At 39.0% G+C, this 18,653-nt stretch overlaps 1 protein-coding gene across 1 annotated transcript in view; it reads left to right on the forward strand.

Annotated features, from left to right (window-relative positions):
- Positions 1 to 18,653, forward strand: part of UNC79 (unc-79 subunit of NALCN channel complex) — a 188,772-nt gene that overhangs the window by 140,956 nt on the left and 29,163 nt on the right. The window contains exons 41-44 of the mRNA XM_019642451.1: positions 1,024 to 1,092; positions 4,240 to 4,350; positions 11,728 to 11,934; positions 12,471 to 12,473. Of these exons, the coding sequence (XP_019497996.1) occupies positions 1,024 to 1,092; positions 4,240 to 4,350; positions 11,728 to 11,934; positions 12,471 to 12,473 (390 nt within the window). The remainder of the gene's footprint in view (positions 1 to 1,023; positions 1,093 to 4,239; positions 4,351 to 11,727; positions 11,935 to 12,470; positions 12,474 to 18,653) is intronic.

The following is an 18,653-nucleotide window of genomic DNA, read 5'->3' on the forward strand; positions in this document are numbered from 1 at the left end:
TTTTTTTTGTTTGTAATCTCTGGGGAAAATATTAAGCCATTGAAAGTCCTTCTGTAGTTTGTTCTCATCAGTTCATAGAAGCAGATCTCAAACTGCATTGTGCATCAGTATCCTTAAATGTCGTGCTAAAATGCAGAATCCGGGGCCTTATTCTGAGAGTTCCTGATTCCATAGGGCTGCCACCTGAGGAATGGCATTCTAACAAGTTTCCAGGTCATAGAGGTGCTGCTGGTCTGAGGATTATACCTGGGGAACCACTGGCCTGGTCTGTACTACCTTAAAGAGGTTAATATTGTAGACAGCTACAGAGATTTAACTGTAGTCTGCTATTGTCATGTATTTAAATAATGTCATTGTTTGTTCTTGCTGTAAATTTTCCCCAAATCCTAGTAAACTAGATTTTAAAAGTACATTTTGATGTGGAATCTTGCCAAATACAACTCTAGCAGATGTGTGAGGCATGATTTTCTCTTGTAGGAATTTTACTGCTTTCCCAGGTTTTTGTCATGCCTTTTAGTAGTAGAGAAAAGGCAGATGAAACTGGTTCTTATTTGGACTAGGACACCTAATGGTTTTAAATCAATCTAAGTTGTTGTGTTTTTTTTTCTACATGGCCTTTTACAAATGAGTGTACCTGTGTAGAGTTGGGCACATTTAAAATCTACCTATGTACTTATCTGTCAGTCTGTACATCTATCCATTCATCCATCCATCCATCCATCCATCCATCCACCCACCCATCCAATTCTTTATCCAACTCTATCTGGTTTAAGTTTAGGGATATATCTTTGAGAAATAGTTTAGGAGCTATGCTTAATTATTTAATGGCCTAACATTGTGTAATAAAATTTTTAAAACCTGAGAATGATTTTGTTTCAACATGAATCTATGGCATGGAAAATGGTAAGGAGGCAGCTATACCTCAGATTTTATTTCCTAAAATAAGTGCTTACAGGAACTATATGAAGCAAAAGATACATGAAGAAGGGTACTGACTTTTACTTTTTTCCTGTTTGTTCACAGTGTTCTTTAGATTCCAGTTTGAGAATTATGATTTGCCTCTTGAAGATACCCTCTACCAATGCCACAAGGGTATGTATGTTTCAGGAAAAACATAACCAATTGGTTTTTCTGTTATTTTTTAACTGAAAAAGTCATGTAGCAATATTGAAGAAACAAGCTATTTCATACTGAATGCCTTACTTTCAACCTCCTTGAAAGTATCTAGTGTGAAGAGCTCTAATATATCACAGTATTTTTTTTTTATAATTGGTCCTCTTAGTCCTGGGCCATGTCCACCAGTCCACCCTCCATACTATGAACTAGGGGACCCTTCTAAACACAGATCTCATCGCATTAATTCCTTGCTTAGAAATCTTTGGTGATTTCTCATTTCTTTTAGGATAATGTCCAAATTCCTTAATGTGGCATGCAGGAAGGTACTTCATTAACTTGCCAGCTTACCAGTTCCAGCTCCGTCTTCAGCTACCTGTCCCATCCCCCATGCCTCCTGCCTATTTACAGAGTCATCGTTACCATCATCAGAACAACAACCACTGTTTCTGAGCACTTACCATATGGCAGGCATTGTGCTAATTGCCTTTACATTTATGATCTTATTTAATTTCATACTTCCTTGCTTTCGCTTAGACCATTTCCTTTGCCTGAAATGCTTTATACCCTTGTCAGGGAGGTGAGCGCTTCTCATTCTTCAAGATGAGAGTGTGAATTTCAATTTAAAACATGCTCATATTCTCTGTAGCAACTTGCTTCTATATCAGATCCTACCACACTTGACAGAGCTCTGTGGATTTGCACCGATACTATACTGAAGTCTCTCCCATGTGACTGTGAGCTCCGTGAGTCCAGCACTGTGTCTCATTCGCCTTTGTACTCCTGGCTTCACTTCTGAGCTGCATTATGTGAAAAAGTACTCTAGTTTGTATTGCAGTGGCTGGAAACTACTAGTTAATCTACTAAGACGGGCACAACTTCTGTAACTTTTTCCCTTGAATGTGCTTTCGTAGACTCATGGTTTATACTGGAAAGTTGCAAAGAGATCATTTGGTCTAATCTGCTCATTTACAGATAAGGACACAGGCTCAGAAAGTCAAAGTGTCTTGGCCAAGGTCACATAGCTGGTTAGTGAAAGATAGGAGACTTGAACCTAGGTCCTTTGATTCCAAGTTCCTTGATTTTGCTGTTGAACTGTATTGCCCACCTCCATGCTGCTTGGCTAACTAAAAGAGCACATTTCTATGTAGGTTTGAATTCAGGTTTCTTTTTTGGACAAATAAGGATGCATCATATATCAATATTACATACCCTGTCCCCATTCATCCATCATCAGCGTTTCAAGGCAACAGCATTTATACAGAGCAAAGAATGCTGTGTCAACAATACTATTTCAAAGAGTTTAAGATTTTTTAAATATGGAAAGCACTTACATGGGTTTCTGTGGGGAATACAAACAAAAGACATAATTCCTATCCTCAGGGACAACTAACATGTAATGAATTTAATTTTGTATCAATAAGGAAAAAGAATCTCAAATGCTCATAGCCTTTGATTTAGTCATTTATTTTCCAGGAATCTATTCTAAGGAAGAAAATGAAATGCACGTTTCATGCAGAAACCTACTTATTGGGACACTATTTATAATCAAGTGTGACTTTTGTGTCAATTAAAACGGATGATTATGAAGAAATAAATAGCATTGGAATGACATGTTATATTAACAGAATGAAAATAACAAAATGTAGGCTTGTATAGGTGTAAGATTTCAACTAATAAACTGGTGTGCAACGAAGAAGGGAAATATATCAAAATGTTATTGCTAGGTGGTAAGATTATGTATGACTTTTGTTTTCTTATGTATACTTTCTACAGAACCTTTATTTATACATTGAACATGTATTACTTTTATAATCCAGGCAGTTAGCACTACAGAGGTTGAGAAAACATGGCATGGAAGTCTTTTGGAGCCTGATTGAAATCCTGTCTTCCCTACAGAGCAATTCTGCCTCTGGAAAACTATGCTAGAATTTGGTTTTGAATTCTATTTAATAGCTGTTTGGCCTTAAGCGAGTTATTTGCCTACTTAACTGCCTCAGCTCTAGAATGGGGATGGTAAAGTTTCAGAGAGTTATGATGCAGCTCATAGCTAATAAGATGGAGGGCTTACTATTGCCAAGTACTTCACCTACATTATCTCCTTTAATTCCCACAACAGCACTAATGAGGTGGGAGCCAATTGTTATCCTCATTTTACAGAGGAGAGAACCAAGCCCAGAGAGGTTAATCACTTACTTAAGGTCACAGAGAACGAGAGTTTGAAAGTACTTGGGTGAGACTCTAGAGGTTGTGTCATCGGCTGTTATACTGTCTCGCCAGGATCGTTATAATAAATTTGAGTGAGATAAGCTATATGAAAGCGTCTGAGGCTGCCTGGTACTTAGTAGGTACTCAATAAATGTTTCTAAATGACTTACGAAAGCATATGGATCTAAAGCTGACCTGATAAACATTGGCAGGAAGCTGAGTCAGGATGAATTTATCTAAGCTAATAGTTAGTGCTTTGGGACTTACAGGCAATGGTTGGTTTGTGCTGTTGGACTCAGATGACAGGCTTCTAGAGGAGCTGGATCTGATGAACCCATAGATGCTTAGAGATTCTGAGAAACAGAGTGGAAGATCTACCACATTTCCCCATGTATAAGACGCACCCTTTCCCGAAAAATTTGGGGTCTAAAACCTGGGTGCGTCTTACACAGTGGTTGTAGATTTTTTTTTTACTTGCATTTCTCGCTTTTTTCATGCTTGTTTTTTTGCACTCATACAACCACTGTATAAGATGCACCCAGGTTTTAGACCCCAAATTTTTCAAAAAAGGATGCATCTTATACATGGGGGAATATGGTGATGCAATCCTCAAAGAGTCTTGATTACTAGAGGTGGACACAGGACAGGATTGGAGTTAGGTAGCTTTATACATGATGCCATCTGGAAAAATGGATTTTTTTTTGAGCAATAAAATGATTAAATTAAATCGTGCTCTTTGAGCTATTGATTGGAGGTGCAGTTCTGTTCTTGTTAGACCAACAGGGTTGCTGCATTAGCCACCTGGCAACAGAATTTAAAAAAAAAAATGGTCCCATTAGTTAAAGTATCATAAGACTTGAATACTTTTTTAATGAAAGTATTAGCAATTGATTTTGTTTGGCCCCAATCTCATTGCAGAGTCTGTTGGAACCATTTTCAAAACTGCTCAGCTTTGTAATTCAGAATGCTGTCTTCACTTTGGCCTACCTGGTGGAGGTGTGTGGCTTATGTTACCGAGCTTTCACTAAGGTAAGTGTGCCTATGTGTGTGTTCTCAGGAAGCTAAAAACTGGCAGAAACGTATTCTTCTTAATCAGTGTCAAATTCCTATTAGGTTAATTGCTTCAATATAATTAAAAATGAGTACTTCTATTGAGGTCTAATAAATAATCACTGGAAGAAAACTCTTTACATACACATGTATCTTAAATATGCAAATTTGTAGAATTGAGGGTCATATGGTTTAGAAGAGAAGAGGTATTTGGAATGCAATGAGATAATGGCCGAAATGACCTCTTAAAGTCCTTTCCAAGTTCACCATTCCATGATTAGTGGGCAGGCCATCACGACATATTATTTTTATACCCAAAGTAGAAAAATATCGGCTTGTCATTTGTAAAAGTCTGTGAAGAGCTCCTTAATTCTCATCATTTGTCTGTCTTCCCAGTTCTGGGTTCTTGGCCTCTGAGACTGTAATCTCATCTTTTGTCACCTTGCGTTAATAATGGTTTCTCTCTGTTGCATTATGTTGTATCCCCTGCCCCACGGGAGAAGTGGAAAAGTACTGCTTGTCCAGGGCATACAGCAGCCTTGTGGGAACTGGGAGACTCTGTCCTAATGGGAAAGCAGAAGGCAGGGCAAATTAAGAGCATTTCTGTCCTTAGGAACAATGTACAAACATATCTATTCCCATTTCCATGTTTTCCAAGTTTATTTTCAATGGGGTCTCTGTTTCTGTTGTTCTCTCCTGAACCTTCAGAATAGTCCTTTATTCATGTTGCCCACTTCTGTAAGCCCTTTGTTTTCCTCATAAAAATCTGATTTCACATCAAGGATTTTGTTCTATTGAAAACACGCTTCTCTCCTTTCTTTCCATCTTGTGTTCCTTCTGCCATGTTAAGTGTTCCATGATAAACTTCTCTTTAGTCTTTCTGATTATAAACTATTTATTACTCTGCCTGGAGTGATGTTTTCTAACTACCAAAGTAACCAGCAGTTTTTTCTTTTTCAAAATCCTGAAAAATAACTTCTTTCTTTCTTTTTTCTTTTTTTCACTAAAAAATGGATCTCTAAGATACAGCACCAAATAAAATGAAAAGATGTTCTATTTTTGGAAGTAATTTTCTTTATGTTTGTTTTATTTAGATTAATGCATTTTGTTAGAGGAAGGCCCATAATGAGTTTTTATTTTCAATGTTGTGCGCTATAAGTAACAATGACAAGGGACCTTGAATTCAAGATATTCTTGGTTTTGAATACTCATTATACATTATATCCCCTCATAATTTTTCATAACTTTAGTGGCCTCCCACTTCCTGTTGTCATCTACCCTTCCTCATTTCTTCAACTTGAAATGACTGTTACTTATAGAAAGCTTTATTCTAGGGTGTTCCCACCTTCTTTATAGATAATGAGAAACTATAAAAAATAGTTAAATAGCAGTATCTAATTGAGCCTTCTCCCTAGTTAATCAAAAGAAAGGCATGGAAAGGTAAGGATTTTGGAGACTTCTCTTTCTGCCAATCCGAAAGTCTAGATAACCTGAAAACTGTCCCACTTAAAACATTAGAAATATTGGATGAAATGTAATAAACATGACTTTAAATGTATAGCATATTTTATAAGAATGAAAGAGACAAAAATGAAGAGAGAATTGAAAACCCGAGTGGTAAGTATATAAGCTGATATTGCAGAAGCCTTAGGGTGACGGAGTTGCTTGTCTTGGTAATTTAGTGGCTTGAATTTTAAAGCTCACACAGAGTAAGGAGATGAGATCTTTGGACTATTTCGGGCTGGGAGTTGGAGCTGAGTCATCCCCAGCAGAATGTCAGAACCCTCGAAAGGCTATCCATTTGGTAAAAGGGTAATTTGGAAAGAACATAATCTTATATGGCGGTGTCGAAGAATGAGATCTGTCTGAGCCTGGGAACTGAGAGACAGATTTATAGTCTTCCTTGAGAATTAGTAATCATGAGCCTATCTTTGAACATGTTTAGAGTTTGAATTTGTAATACTGGCATGCTCTGAACTCCCAAACTGAAAAGTCAATTAATATTGGTGTTGAGCGTATATAATAGCACTGGAGTGTCTAGCAGAAGCAAACGCAAAATCAATCCTGAAACCTCTCTGGAGGGATATGCTTTCAACCTAGGCCCAAAAAGAATTCCCATAATTAAAATCCTGATGAACATGAGCTCACAATCCAAAATTACAAAACATGTGAAGAAATAATCCACCATGAGCTGGATTAACAGAGTCAAGAAACAGCAAGATTATTCCCTCAAGGACTACCAATATTAGAACTATGTGATAGAGACTATAAAACATATACTTTAAATGATAAGCATATAAAAGATGAATTAAAAGCACAAAAAGAGATCTAGTTACTTAAAAAACCAAACAAAACCCAGATAGATTTGAACAAAGTAGAAATTCTAGAAATTAAATAATCACTAACATAAAAAACTTGATGGACAGGTTAAACAGCAAGTTAGTCCTAGTCAAAGAGGGAATTGGTGAAATGGAAAATCTGAATAAATTACACAGCATGCAGCAAAGAGATAAAGAGATGAAGGCTGTCAAGAGAAGATCTAATATGTATCTAATAAGTGTTTCAGAGCGGGAAAATAGGCTTTTTATTAAATTTATGAAAATCATTAATACTCTGATTCAGGAAACACAATGAGCATTAAAATTGTTACAAATAAACTAAAGTTTTACATGCTTGTGTCGTATTATATATGAGTAGGTACAACTTGACTGAACAACCAAGACAAATAAAATATTTTAAGAGCAGCCAAGAGAAAAGACACCCTACAGATAGACTGACAACAAACTTCTCAACCGTTTTTGAAGAAGTTTGTTGAAGAAGATAGTGGAAAAATGTCTTTAAAATCATGAGAAAAAAATAACTGTCTACCTGGAATTCTCTACCAGCTCAGCTATTTATTAAGAGTGAAGGCTAAGGGCCTGCCGAGTGGCGCGACGGTTAAGAACTGGCTTGGGACGCCAGAGGGCCCCGGTTTGGATCCCACATATGAGGGCCAGTGACACTGCCCTCCACAGCTGAGATGCTGAATAACAGCTCAACCTGGAGCTGGGCTGCGAGAGTCGCCGGCGACGGCGTAGGCTGCATCCCCAGTGGCGGTGGGTTGTCATGGGCTACCGCGTGTAGCCAGCAGCCAGCAGCCAGTGTGAGCTGCCAGCAGCCGCAGTGAGCGGCCGTCCAGAAGCCGGCGACTGATCTGCCTTGCCCGGAAGGAGTGCAGTGGTGGTGCCAACTTGGGCCAGTGGGGCAGCGTCCTCCACAACTAGACTGAAGACCAAAACGACAGCAACTTGTCTGTTCCCCTTCCCCNAATCCCAGCCCCTGGAAACTTTTACTTCAGGAAACATGAGTGAAATTGAAGCAGCGAGTTAAGGAGAGGAAAGAAATTACCAGACATACAGAATAGATTTGATTACAGTTCAAGTTTTCCAGAATCAATTTTCTTATATTGGCTCCCGTTAACCAATTTGATTTAACTACTTCCAAGAAGAAACAAGCATTGTGATACCTTATTTTCTTTTATAATATTTCCTCTGAAACTTAAAAAAATGTCCATTATTATTAACTAGTGAACTATTTGGTAAAATATGTTACGATTCTCATTGACAGGATTGAAGATGAGAAATCTCAATAACTCAATGATAGCAAGTTTATTGCAACAAACTCAGAAACTTCAGATTTATTAATTGTCAACTGAAAACAATTATTTAAATTTTCAGTAGAAAAAAATTTTAATAAAGGAAAAGGATCACCTATAATTCCTCTGCCTTAAAATGAGAACTCTATTGTTTTAGAATATTTTTCCATGTTTTGTTCTATTCAGTATCCTAATTAGCTTATTCCCACATTGTTGGAAATTTACATACTGTCCAGTTTCTTTGCTAGTATATATAAATATTTCTATAAAGAATGTGAAAGAAAATATTTCTATAAAGAATAAATATTTCTATAAAGAAAGGTGAAGACATTCTTCACCTTTATTTTGAATTATATCCTTGGGACAAATTTCTTAGTCTAAGTATAAGAATATTTGAATGGTATGTATTCTCATATTGTTTTCTAAAAGGGTTTTACTAATTTACATTTATAAAGCATTCCAGTTTTACCCACAACACTAAACATTTTTTAAAATACTATTTGTTTGTTTCTTGATATGGAGAAATTTTGTGATAGAGGAAAAATCATCATTCAACACAGAGATAATTGTACTGTTAACATATTAATGTATTTTCTTTTTCTATGTATATGTGTTTAAACACTGCTGAAAACATAATATAAGTGCCACTTTGGCTTCATATGCCATGAGCATTTTCCCTAAAGTTTAATGGCTACAGAGTATTACCTCAGTTGAATGTACCATAGAATAGTGGTTTAAGAGTGTAGGGGCTAGATTCACACCAGAGAATGAGGTCTGCCATTTACTAGCTGTGTGATCAGGAAAATTATTTAATGTATGATTCTTTGATTTGTATTATTTGTAAAATGGGATATAACAGAGCCCCATATCTAGGTTGAGGATTGAATGAGATAATGCATATAAAATATATTAGCATGGTGCCAGACATATAATAAGTGCTGAGTAAACATTAACTATTACAAATAATATTAACAAACATTAATTATTTTGGATATTTTAGTTATTGTCAGTATTCTGCATTGTAAATATCTTTGTGTTTAAATCTTTATCCATATTTTAGACTATTTCTTTTTCTTTTTTTTTTTAAAGATTTTATTGGGGAATTGGAGAAGGGGAACAGCCAAGTTGTCCTTTTTTAATCTTAGTTGTGGAGGGTGCAGCAAGCTCAGCTCCGAGTCCAGTTGCACCGCTCAGCTCAAGGTGCTGTGTTCAATTAGTTGCGGGTGGGTGTAGCCACCATCCCATGCAGAAGTNAAAAAAAAAAAAAGAGTGAAGGCTAAATAAGTAAACTATTAGGAAAATAAGAAATTTCCTAATAGATTTTTCACTGAAACAAATACTAAAGGATGTATTACAATAAGAACAAAATGAACCAGGAAGGAAGGAGTGAAATGTATGAAGGAATGATGCTCAAAGAAGTTGGTAAAGTGTAGAACTTCCTTAATTTGACAAAGGGTGTCTACCAGAAACCTCTAGGAAATATTATACTTAATGATGGAATTCCAACAGTAGTTCCTTAAAATCATAAATAAGACAAGAATGCCTATTATCACTGCTGGCGTTCATTATAGTACTGGAGGTCCTACTGAGTTCAATAAGACAGGAAGAAAAAAACCAAACGTATAAGGGTTAGAAAGGAAAAATAAAACTCTCACTTTTCATAGATGATGTGATTATAAGTGAACCAAAGAGTATTTATCTATGAACACCTTTTTATAATTTTTATCAGAGTTCAGCAAAGATGCTAGACACAAATGAATACCCAGAAATCATCTACCTTAATATTCAGCTACAACTGATTATAAAATGTACTTCCAAAATGTCATTTATTGTGGCAACAAAAAATAAATCTAACAAAAATGTGCGAGAACCTTATAGACACAACCAGGAAATTTTATTAAACAACATTAAATATATGGAGACAAATCTCATGTTCCTGGATGAGGACCCAGCGTGATAAAGACAGCTAATTCTCACAAAATAGCCTATACTTTTAGTATAATTCCAATAAAAATCTTAGGTTTTCTCTCTGGATAATGATGGGTTAGATAATTTGAACCCATGCTCCCATTTAACTTAAAAAGTTAAAAGAAAAAAAGTGAACAAAATATTTTCTGAAAACTTCTTAAAAGCATCAAAATACTAATCAAATATAGAAGAGTTGCCAGGCTAAGATCCGGAGATGGGAGCCTAGCCCTGGAGGCCATATTTGCCCTGGGGGGTGTTTGCCTATCCGGAAGGTGTGGCTAAAAGGCTGAGCTGCAATTCCGGAAGAGCCACAATAGGGGGGCAAAAGTCAGAACGCAGGATGTACCAAGAGTGGGGACTATCTGATACCCACTGCCGGCCCCCGCCCCCACTTTTGGTCAGAACCACAAAGTAAAGATAACCCAGAAGTAAACTTGCCCTCACATGGCTGCATGTCAGTGTCAAGTTCTTGGATGGCCCGAGATAAGATAGTACAAGGCTCGTATGTTTATTAAGGTAACCCTGGACTATTGCCCCCAAGAGCCTGGCAGAAACAAACAGAAAACTCTTTGGAGGAAGCTAATACTTCAGGCCTCAAATTATTCCTGCAACTAATTTTTTAATAAAGTATCCAATGTGCAAAGATAACCAGATATATATAAGGAGGCAAGATAGCATGAGCGAGAATGAGTAGAAAGAAAAAACAGTGGGTACAGACCCATAGTGTCTCCAGATACTTGATTATGGTCAAGAAAGGATTCACAGGGGCTTCTAAGATGCTTGTTCGATCTGGGTGCTGATTCCATGAGAGTTTAATCTGCACTAATCCGTTGATCTGTACAATTATGTTTTATGTACTTTTCTGCATGTGTGTTATAGTTGACAATAAAAAAGCTTACGAAATTGAAAACAATCTAGCATTCTATTAATAGGAGGATACATTGATGAATTTTGCTTTGTTCATACAATAAAATACTATTCAGCCATTTAGTTGCGAGAACTAGAGCTATGTTTATCAATAGAGACTCACTTCAAAAATACAAGGTAGTGAAAAATTGCAGAAAGATGTGCACAGCATCATACCATTATAAAAAGTTAAAAAACATGCAAAAAATATTATGCTTTATATTTACATATATATGCATTACAACTGTAAAACCATACATGTTTCAAAATAGTGGCTATTTTGAGGAGAGGAGAAAGAAAAGAAAGCACTATATATGTACCTTCAACTGTTTCTGTGGTGTTTGGTTTATTATTTAAAAAATGTTAAATCAAAATGTTACGATTTGACAAAGATGGGCAATAGAATATAATATGTTCATCTCTCTATTTTTCTATATGTTTAAAATAGTCCAGTTAAAAAGTAATTTCCTTGTACCTGTTTCTCTCTAAATCATTTTCTATTGAAAGAGATAGGTAATTTTGCACTTGTTTAATTTCTGCAGCTCTGGGAACCTATCACTTCCTGTGAATAAGAACCGAAGCCCATGGTTTCAGTATTTAAGAGATAGCCTATCTTTTTCTTATCCATTAAAACATGTGTTCTCACTGCTATCGTAAACTCACTACACACAAAAATGCATTTTTTTTTTAGTTTTAATTTTATTTCTCAACGATAGTTCACTATGCATTTTTAAATACTGGTTCTTTTTGTTGTTTTTTTTTCTGATCTGTGACTCTTTTGGAAGCTCTTTCGACATTCTAATTGTACTTTAGAAATTGCTTACCTTCTTCTGTTTTGTTTTATTTAGGAGCGGGATAAATTGTACTTGTCCCGTAGTGTTGTTCTAGAACTTCTGCAGGCCCTGAAGCTGAAATCTCCATTACCAGATACAAATCTCCTTCTGCTTGTCCAGGTAGGCGTATGCCTTGTTTGCAATACTCTTATGAGATCCACGTGTTTTGAAAAAATTAAGGAAGGTGTGGGGCATATGCATAAATCAAACATTTCTGTACCTGTTACGTGCCAGGCAATATGGTGGGTACTTTACATGTTCCCCTCACTTAATCCTTACAACCATGTGAGGTAGTGATTCTGTGCCAGGGAGGTTCTGTGATCACCCAGCTGGCAGAAGTAGTGTCAGCATCTGACCACGGTCTATTCACTGGGGAGCACAGCTCTTTCCATCACTTGCCCAGTTTAGCATAGCAGCTCTTGGCTTTTTGCACTGCCATCATCTCTCTCCACACCAGTCTACTCTTCTGGCCTATGGCTGCCTAGAGGCATTTTGCTAAAACTCTGCTTTTTATCAGATCACTCCCTGTGGTGAAAATCTACCGTGACCTTGTAGTGCCTGAGCTACTGAGTCTGCCATTATCTGGCCACATCTGACTCTTCAGCAGTATTTCCCACAACAAATATTCACGAACCACCTACGACTATCTTTAGCTAGGTTCTGGGGATATTGAGATGTAAAAGGCATAGGTCCTATTCTGATAATGTGCTGACCATATTATTAAAGGTCTACATAGAATGTAAAGTACTATAGAGGAGGGAGTGGCTAACTCAGCCTGGGAGATGGAGGAAGGCTCATTAAGCCATTACATGCCCTGACCTGGCCCAGGTGCTGGGGAAACAGAGATGAATAAGCCATGGCCCCTTCCTTCCAGGAGTTTACTATCTGGTCGGTGAAGTTGACATGTAAACAAAAATTTCCACCATAGTGTATTGGGTACAATATCGGAAATGTGTACTGAGTAAGGAAATGGTGTAGAAAAAAGACCATGTGGACCTTGAAGGGTGCACAGAAGGAGAAGAGGAGGAATGACACCTGTCATTTTTTTTTTTTAGATTTTTTTTTTTATTGGGGAATTGGGGGGATGGGAACAGAGCTGGGGAATTGGGGGAAGGGGAACAGACAAGTTGCTGTCGTTTTGTTCTTCAGTCTAGTTGTGGAGGACGTTGCTTCACTGGCCCAAGTTGGCACCATCATTGTGCTGTTCCCGGCCGAGGCAGATCAGTCGCCGGCTTCTGGACGGCCGCTCACGGCGGCTGCTGGCCACTCACGCTGGCTGCTGGCTACACACGGTAGCCCATGGCAACCCACTGCAGCAAGGGCTGCAGCCTACGCCGTCGCTGGCGACTCACGGCAGCCCAGCTCCAGGTTGAGCTGTTGTTCAGCATCTTAGCTATAGAGGGCAGTGTCACTGGCCCTCATATGTGGGATCTGAACCGGGGCCCTCTGGCATCCCAAGCCAGCTCTTAACCATCGCGCCACTCGGCCGGCCCCACACCTGTCATTTTTAATATCCACTACCTGTTCCCTTCCTTCCCCCACCCATATACTACTAATCCTTAGGACCAGACGCAAGTTTTTCTCAAAGCCTTGAGATTTAATAAAAAGTTGGTGTATCGTCAATGAAGAACGGTCTTCAGTTGTCTTTGAAGAGCTTTCTGGGGCAGATTGAAGCTGTTTGAGAGCAGTGATTGCTGGAAAGGACAGCAGTGGATGTTGGGCATGATGTAGTCAAAATGAAATGTCTCCCTTTGTACCAAGATGCTAGACAGCCCAAGAGGAAGACAGGCGAAGTCACAGCCAGAAAATACGCGTTCCTGAGGAGAGGCAGATTTTGCGTCTCTTCCGGTGGGTTGCTGTTGGCCCCCCCTCCTACTCACACATCATCAGCAATGCTGCTTTTGAGTACAAGCAATTTTGACACAAGTGACCGTAAAGATTAGTGGGATTGACACTGGTTTGGAGGAGAGGGCAGGTGAACTGGGCTGGGCTTAGTGAAATAGCCCACGAGGAGTTTAAGGCTAGCAGGTTGGCAGTGTCTAGAAGTCAATTGCTTCTCATAGTGTTTCGGTTGGCGACCTGCCACCTCAAAACCGCCTAGGTTTCCAGGTCCTGAAGGTGCTTTCCTGTGGCATCAGAGAGTATTCCCTTAATTGCCCCAGTCTCGAGCAGAGCAGACCTACATGGCTGATTTTCTTGGGGTCTAGCCCCCCACGTTGTGACTATAGCTGGGGGCTGGTTTTCTATGAAGTGCATTAGTCAACCATAATAAGCACTTGTCACAAGACAGCAAAAGAACACTGACAGTTTCAATTACCCCATGCTGAAGGAAACCGTGAAAACAGTGATTATTGCATCACAGCTAGGTGAATAAATAACAAAAACACATTCATTTCAGGAAGAAAGAAGGCAAAAAAGTAGATTCTTCCTAATGTGCTCTTTGGATTCTCATTTACCATTTCAAAGTGAATGCTATTTTCATCTTTTTAAAACAAATATGTGTTTGTCATTGATTCATTAAGTTAAAAACAATTAAGTTGTAAAATTATTTAGGTTGGAGAGGTACTTTGGACACGTTTTGAGGTCATGCCCACAAGGAACAACTTTCCCCAACAAAAAATGTTAAGCATTAATGCCGTTTTGAAGTCATATGTCTTTGTTCTGTAAACTCTTAGAATAAACCATTTTTATTACTGAGAGAAATAAAAGTGAGGCCTACTGAAGTAAAACAGCAGTAGTTCCAGTATCTGCCCTGTGGTTCCTGGCTGAGTTATGGAGAGAAGTCCTGTGTGCGGCCACTCATGAGATGAGGGAGAAGCAGTTTCTGTCTCTCTGTTCAAGAGGAGTGCATCTTTCTGTTTCCTTTTTCTCTTGTCCTTGACTGCCTGGATTCTCCAGGTATTCTCGGAGGATAGAGAGCTGATAGCCTGCTCTCGAGTGGCTTCTCTTTAGCCAGAGAATCTAGGCCGGAGTCAGAGAAGAGCTCTCCCTGCCCTTTACTGATGGGGCATGTCAGTTCCTGGCTCCTGGAGGACCAGCTCACAGTATGGACAGATATGTATCTGGGACAGACAGTGACTTCCTTCATAGACATCAGCGACCATCATCCGAAGGCAGTCAGGGCGGCTTTGTTGAACTGAAAATGCAGCTTGGAAACAGAAAAGAAAGCAACAATTGGAAGGAAAACTCCCTTGATGATCCATTATAAATGACACCGGCCCCATTAGTGAGAAGAGAGTCAGTTGCACAAACCTTGGATTTACCTTTCATTCTTTCACCCCACAGGGCCGCGAGGGTATTTCCTCCACTACTTCTCAAATTAATAACATAGTAGACAGATGAGTTCATAGAGATGGAGCTGTTTATATTCTTCTCATATATAGACCATGCCTTTGTTTACCAAATACTCCATCAGTAAGAAAGTCCCCTTAAAGAGCAATGTAACACTTGCCCAAGGAATGTGGGGTCATTGAAGCACTAAACATTTTAAAGCAGTGACAGTACCAATCTGCTTTTTAAAACACAGAAATTCTTCCTAGATGCCGGGCATCATAGGAAATCTCCCAGCCTGCTATAGTGGTTGTCCAGCCATGGCCCCTCTTTTTGTTTTTACTTACACATAAAGTCAGGTGGCTTTAAGTGTTCAAGTAGATTTTTTTTTTTTTAAGAAATAGAAGCATGGAGACAGGAAAGATTTGCCAAATAGAAAAAAATTATATATTCTTCAGAATCTAAATTGTCGACCATTAAGGTGTTTTTTTGTTGTTTGGACAGAGGTCCTACCTTGTTTTAATTCAGCGCTATTGACAGTTTTGCTTTTATTTACAACATTTTTTTCTTCTGCTGGTCTGCTGTAGATATTTTATGTGTGGGAGGTTGTTTTAAATGTTCTCAAGATGGATTAAAGCAGGGCTTTCATAATAGAGTGATAACTCATTAAAAGCCACCATAAAGGCTATGGAAGCTCAAATCAAAAAGTTTCCTCAGCTCCCATTATGTGTCAAGAGCAGACATTCTGCTAATTTACATGTAACACTCCCACTGTGTGGGATATACCTACATATTCAGGTGGGAGAGAGCATGTGGGTGAGAGGTTTTCTTTTTAAAGATAGGTTAGTGGTGGGCTGGAGGACAAAGAAATGGCAGGGGAGCTGCTATTGTGTTTAGTTCACAGTTACTATTGATGTGGGGCTATTAATATTAGTTGAGTTAGTAATAATCTGCTCACTTTCTGGGATGAGAGGTAGAGATGCTATTTTGAGTCTCATTTGATAATAAATTATGATGACACATAATGGATATCGTGTTTCTTTTGTAGTCATGAGTGAGTGCATGTTTCAAATGGCATATTTCTATCTGAAAGTATAGCATTCTTCCTTTTGCAGCAGTCATCCTTTCCTTCTCTGGTTTTATTTATATCTTTATATTTTGAGCAATTCTATAAAATTATAATGGAGTTTTTCAGTTCCTGGTTGGCAGCTATAGAAAATGAAGACAGAAAGGTTTATTAAGGTTTGAGTAGTACATAGTATGTAAAATTACACCGATTAAAGAGCATTGATAAAAAATAAATAGTAGATGGTTTTAGAGCAGCGGTTCTCAATCTGTGTGTCGTGACCCCTTTGGGGGTCGAACGACCCTTTCACAGGGGTCGCCGGGTGCTCGTATGTGGACGTATCTGCATGTGGGCCTGGAGAAGGATAGAGGAGCAGTGTCTCAGTTCCTAAGACCATCGAAAATATGTGTTTTCCGATGGTCTTAGGCGACCCCTGTGAAAGGTTGAGAACCGCTGTTTTAGAGGGTTATGCACTTTCATATCCTTTAATACACCAGACTTTCCGCAGTGCCTCCCTAACTTTCAAGGTGATTCTTGATTAATTCTGACTTCTAAGAGTCGATACGAAGCAGACATTTGAATTTGGCCTCATCTCTGGACACTACGTGGCTGACAACCTGCTTCCATTATGCTACTTTACTGAGTATGGTACATGAGAGAGGCTTCTGCCGAAGTGAGATGGAGACATTTGAAGTTTTGCTTCTTCACGAATCTTATCTTGCCCTCCAGGGCACAGGCAGGCCGTGCGAGCAGGATATCCTGTGAGGGGCTGCGGGCTTTACATATCTCCGCGCACTCCGGCTCTTCGTCTCCCCTTCCCTCACCCTGAGATGTCTTCCCCTCTGGCCTCTCCTGGCTCTGCCGCCTCTCATTTCTGTTGTAAAATAATTAATGAAAATGTCGGTGTCCTGATAGAGGTTTTGGAGCTTGTTTATAAGTAGTTTGTCTTAGATGGCAGACTCAGGTAGCTTTTGAAAATACATTTTATGGGGAAAACATGCTGTGTCGGCCAGAAAGTGGGGAGCGTTCCTTCTTTTTGCCATGTACTTCTATCAGATTTTTTTACTGACAGGTTTTTCCCAAAGTAATAAGCTTTAATTTTTTTTTAAATCCTGATTTCTATACTTTTCCTTATATTAGGAATAAGCCCAAGTTAGGAGAGCAGACATAAGCACTCCTGAATAAAACAATGGAAAATTTTAGGTATTCCCTGGATGTTACTAGCTGCCACTTTCTTTTCCGGATTCAGAGTTAATGGCCAAATAGATTCTTCGGCTTTCTGGAACTGTATTTGAGGCACATGGAAATGATAGGATGCGAGCATGGAGATAATGTGTGCACTCCTGCCATGTGGCTTTCAGAGACAGCTCTGCTTGCTGTCCTCTTACCCCCTGCTCAGGTACCTGGACTCAGAGCTCCTCCTCGTTAGCCAAACCTGCTGCTTACTAATAATGCTGTGATTCTGACCCCTGATTAGCCTGCAGTGTGCTGGTCTCTGTTCCTTTGTCAGGCCTCCTCGAGATTTTCTCTGTGACCCTAATCCATATTACTTCTCCCCAGTATGACAGGGACCGAGCCTGCCTAGCTGAATTCATCTTGTCTTGACGTACCTAATTTTTCTGTGCTCTTCCAGTGTGAGAGTGAAATGGATTAGAAGGCACAGGTGTCAGTGTCAGAGCTTCCTTCAGAGCCTCTGAACTCTGCCTAGCATCAGCTTTGGAGTCCACAGTGGTTGGGGACATGGGGCAGAGGCCAGGACAGAGAAATGAACCCAGAAGCAATTGCTCGTCGTGAACTCTACAGGCTTCATTTTTCCTAAAGCTGGTACTAAATAGTGGGATGTTGCAATAAATGGGAAATACCTGTAAAAATCCATAAAGAAAGAAATTAAATTGTAACCTGGCAAACCCATCCTCATCATGACCTCAAATCATAATTGATTCATTGATTCATTTCACAAACTCTTGCTGAGCCCTTCTGAGATGTTAGGCTCGAAGCTAGTGCTGGGGGCGGGGTGAGATGCATCGCGTCTGCTCTCAAAGAGCTCGCAGCAGGTTAAAGAATAGACTCATAGGTCATTGCAATCTAATGTCATGACTGTTACAACGGAAGTGTGTGAAAAGTCCTGTGGGGACACAGGCCGGGAGTTGGGGCCATGAACAGCACAGAGGAGAAGCGTGACTGGAGTAGCAGAAAAAAAGATCAGATACTGTAAGGGGCCTTGGAGGGGAAGAAACAGCAAGAACATTCACTCTGAGGCTGATTGTTTTTCAGTTTTCATTCTAAATGTATGATATAATGATAGAAATCCGGGAAAATCTACGAACATTCAGAAATTGTCAAGAAGTTCTAAAGAATAAATAGAATAACCTCAGAATAAGTCCGATAACCCTGACATCTTTCCTTTCTTCCTTGATCAAATGCACCATTTCAGTGCCACTTAGCTGTCTGGCTAAAGTGAGAATCGGTGCGTTCATCTCAGTACCATGATTCTGAATTCCTGAGAGGAATGAACTGTCGTGATTAGCAAGTACCATAAATCCAGGGCAGATTGTCACGAAAGTAAACACTAATGAATTTAAGCCAAGTTAATAACATTATAAAC

The sequence above is a fragment of the Hipposideros armiger genome, unplaced genomic scaffold (assembly GCF_001890085.2).
Source record: "Hipposideros armiger isolate ML-2016 unplaced genomic scaffold, ASM189008v1 scaffold_69, whole genome shotgun sequence".
In the NCBI taxonomy this organism is placed as follows: domain Eukaryota; kingdom Metazoa; phylum Chordata; class Mammalia; order Chiroptera; family Hipposideridae; genus Hipposideros; species Hipposideros armiger.